The sequence below is a fragment of the Brachypodium distachyon genome, chromosome 2 (genome assembly GCF_000005505.3).
Source record: "Brachypodium distachyon strain Bd21 chromosome 2, Brachypodium_distachyon_v3.0, whole genome shotgun sequence".
In the NCBI taxonomy this organism is placed as follows: domain Eukaryota; kingdom Viridiplantae; phylum Streptophyta; class Magnoliopsida; order Poales; family Poaceae; genus Brachypodium; species Brachypodium distachyon.
Genome location: NC_016132.3, coordinates 8,585,539 through 8,589,245, shown reverse-complemented (window position 1 = coordinate 8,589,245; position 3,707 = coordinate 8,585,539). Strand labels below are relative to the sequence as shown.

At 54.5% G+C, this 3,707-nt stretch overlaps 1 protein-coding gene across 1 annotated transcript; it reads left to right on the top strand.

Moving 5' to 3' along the window:
• Positions 1-255: 255 nt before the first annotated feature.
• On the top strand, positions 256-2,636 carry LOC100830305 (transcription factor CSA). The gene is made up of 3 exons (XM_014898858.2): positions 256-1,039; positions 1,414-1,917; positions 2,094-2,636. The coding sequence occupies exons 1-3, from the start codon at positions 811-813 to the stop codon at positions 2,294-2,296; spliced, it is 936 nt and encodes a 311-aa protein (XP_014754344.1). The 5' UTR covers positions 256-810; the 3' UTR covers positions 2,297-2,636.
• Positions 2,637-3,707: the final 1,071 nt, after the last annotated feature.

Genomic DNA, 3,707 nt, shown 5'->3' with positions numbered 1-3,707 from the left:
CGAGTAGTAAAAACCGTAGATTTTTCATTGGAAGGATGAGGACCGGAGAGGATAATGTGGAAACGGTGGGTGCAATACTTGGGGTGCGCATGGGGGGTTTCTGGTGGGGCTGTCAAGGTGGCGAGGGACAGGGTTCTACCCCTGGTAGTGGTTGGGATTGGACTCCCCAAACCCACACGAGTGGCCTTGAAAACCCAAAAAAAGAATCATAAAACAGTCCCCTTCTCTCTCTTGCCCACAGGCCACAGAGACTGCAGGCAGGGAGAGGAGGACCCAAGAACAAGAACACCACCCCCTCCTTTTGCCATCAGTCTCAAAGTAAGGGGAGCCCCCAAACGAAACAAAACCAAGCAGTGGAGCAGTAGGAGTTATCAAAACCCCAAAGCAAGAAAACAAAAAAGCCTAGCCGAAAACAGCTCTGCAGAGAGAGAGAGAGAGAAAAAAACCAAGTGAGTGAGGAAGCAATTAATTCGTTCCTTGTTTTGTTTCTGTGGAGGGACGTTGGAGCAAGGGAGAACAAGAGGAGCGGAGGGAGGCCGGTCCTGGTGTATTAGAGAGCAGGCAGCCGCAGCAACACCAAAGAAAGACGTCCCTATCCTTCTCCTCTCTTCGTCCGTTACTACTACTAGCACTCGCCCTGACCCTGCTCCCCTCTCCTTTTTAAGGAGCCGCTCTCCTGTTCACCAGTCCTCCTCATCCCTGCCAGTCGCGTCGTGTGTCTCGTGTGTGTGTGTGTGTGTGTGTGTGTGTGTGTGTGTGTGTGTTTGGGGGCGGGGGAGAGACCGAAAACCGAGCGAGAGTTGAAAGGAAATGGCGGCTCGTGAGGCGATGAACGGCGCCCTTCCTCCGCCTCCGGCGCCGGTTCAGGAGGAAGAGGAGCAGCAGCCGCAGCAGGGGCAGGGGCAGGGGCAGGGGAGGTCGTCGGGCATCGTGAGGGGCCACTGGAGGCCCCACGAGGACGCCAAGCTGAGGGAGCTCGTCCGCGAGTTCGGCCCCCAGAACTGGAACCTCATGGCCGAACAGATCGAAAGCCGCTCAGGTATACAGGAATAACTCCTTCTCCTTGCTTGTTGCGTTGATATGTGTATGTTGTTGCTCCTGTTGGTGTTGCAATGCCGAGAAGAGTTGTTTCGTGTTTGATTCATTTTACTACTACACTAGTTTGTACATTCAATGCTTGGTCATGGTAGAAGAAATAAGATCGGAACTGGGCTCGTGTAGTTGCGTTTGCGCCCTCTTTGTTTTTACTGCATCTCTTCCGTTTAATTTTCCTGTAGATCGATTATTATTATTTTTGCTGGATCGATTTTTTTTAAAAAAAAATCTGTAGACTAAAGATATTTTCAGATCGATATTGTTTTTTGATGGACGAGTGAGTCTGATGTAATGGATCTCCGTATGTATGGGGTGCAGGGAAGAGCTGCCGTCTTCGCTGGTTCAACCAGCTGGACCCGCGGATCGAGCGTCGCGGGTTCACGGCGGAGGAGGAGGACCGGCTGATGGCGATGCACCGCGCCTGCGGCAACCGGTGGGCGTACCTGGCTCGCCACTTCCCGGGCCGCACCGACAACGCCGTCAAGAACCACTGGCACGTCCTCAACGCCCGCAGGGAGCGCCAGCAGTCCGGCAACCCCGTCCGCCGCCGCCGCAACAAGTCCTCCAGCAAGTCCTCTTCCTCCTCCAGTAGTACTTCCTCCGCCTCCTCCTCCGCCCGCCGCCACCAGCCCCCGCCGCCGCCCGTCTCGGCCGCTCCGCCGCCGCTCTACCACCCCCACCCCCACAGCTTTTCCGCCCCGCTCTACAGCGCCCATGGCGGACACCCCTTGGGCGGCGCCGCCTACAGCAGCGGCGAGTCCTCCTCCTCGGCGTCCACCTGCACCACCGACTTCACCCTCTACGGCGGCAGCCACCGCAAAGGTACTGTGCTACTATCTCTGTCCGCATACGCTGCCTGGCTGCATGTTTGGTTTGTTGGTTGGGGGCGCAAGTCCCCAAGGCTGTTAGCTGTTGTTTTGTTTCCTCGTCCGTCACATGGAGATGGGGCCGGGCCAGCCACTGACATGGACATGGTCTTTCTTCTTCTCCTTCTGCAGGCTTGGACGTCATGGCGCCTCCTCCTCCTCCGCAGCCGCAGCCGCTGCAGGCGTTCAAGCCAAGCGGGCGCTCCGCCTTCGTCGCCCCGCCGCCCAAGAAGCTGCTGCCGCGCCCGCGCGTGGATCAGGAGCCCTCCAAGCAGGAGGAGGCCAACAAGCCCAAGCTTCCCTTCTTCGACTTCCTCGGCGTCGGGGACGTCTAAGTTAGGAGAAGGCCGAGGCCGGCCAAAGATCAACTTCATCGTCCCAACCGATCCGGCCAAGGCTCTCAATCTAGTTCATATATAAATATTTAGAGTTAAGCAGCAGCAGCAGCGGCAGCGGCAGAGAGGTTAATTAGATTAATGGCGAGCGAGCGAGCGATTCGCTTAGGTTCTTTGGCTCCGGGAACTCAGTTTTGCTAGCTGCAGACTATATGCATGTCTTTCGTTCGTCCGGATGTTAATTCTGCCATGGCAACATAATCGGCTGCCTGTGTTTATTTGTTTCTTCGTTCCGTCCAGCTGGGTTAATAATTAGACAATGAACCGGTTCTTAAGTTTATTTCCTTAATTAGCCTTGGAGCAACATCATGCATATCTGTCTCAGCTTGCAATGCCGCCGCAGCCAAGGAACGTACGTACGTATGATCCGTGTGTCTCTCACCAGCTAGCAGCCTGCATATACTGTCCAGCTATTTGCTTCGCCTTTGCTTTGCGCCGCAGTGCCGTACGGGTGGGCGTGTCTCTGTCCATTGTCCGTGACGCCTCGCCCCAATATCACCCAAGAGTCCAAGAGGCAAGAGCAGCCGGCGTTCGTGGATCGAGAGAAAACAAAGACGCACAACAAAGACACACTCAGTTTACTAAGCCGGGTGCGCAAGGAACGGGCCGGCCTCAGTACCCCTCTCACCGGCCGGTGCCAAGCAAGCGTTCTCTTCTTGTTGCATTCATCAACAAGACAGGTCATTTTCCTCTCTAGCTACTACCTCTAGGCGTGGTACGTTACGTGGGCTCGGTGATTCCGTTGGACTGTTGCTGCTGCTTTCCAGCAAGCCAACGAAACTGCTGTTGCGATGCAAACAGCATATGTCACACACGTTTGCTTCTTCGCAGTTAGTTGCTCGCTTCCTGCAATTGCTGATGCTGACTTGCTGCCTGCTCCGCTCCCCTCATCAGGACCGCCACGTTCTTAACTTATAGGAGTAATTGATTTATATATGTGCAGTCATCAGTCACTGTTGTGAGCTTCTCACCGGTTCTCTGCAATCGCTATAGCTTGACTGCTGCAAGCATGGCCATTTCAAGTGACTCTGCTAGGCAGAAGAGACTGTTGCTCTGCTGAATGGATGATGGATGGGAAGTCCTAGGCCAAGAGCAATCATCATCATTGTAGTTATAGTTCTACCACTGTCCAATGGGTCAGGCTCATCAGGGTAATAGCCCAGGGTTATGTTTGAGCTGACACGTACTCTCATGTCCTGTCACGGAACATGTTTGGGTATTCTGTATCTGAACGGATATGGTACTCCACAACTAACCCGGTTTCTTTTGCATAGTTGAATTGACCGAACCGGTCGCGTTCAACAACTACGTCAAGACTAGAGACTCCGTCTTGTCTGACAACCTGCATGTG

Coding starts and splice junctions, on each gene's coding strand:
- LOC100830305 (XM_014898858.2), top strand. CDS start 811: ATGGCGGCTCGTGAGGCGATGAACGGCGCCCTTCCTCCGCCTCCGGCG. Junction 1,040..1,413: donor ACAGATCGAAAGCCGCTCAG/GTATACAGGAAT, acceptor TATGGGGTGCAG/GGAAGAGCTGCCGTCTTCGC. Junction 1,918..2,093: donor CGGCGGCAGCCACCGCAAAG/GTACTGTGCTAC, acceptor CTCCTTCTGCAG/GCTTGGACGTCATGGCGCCT.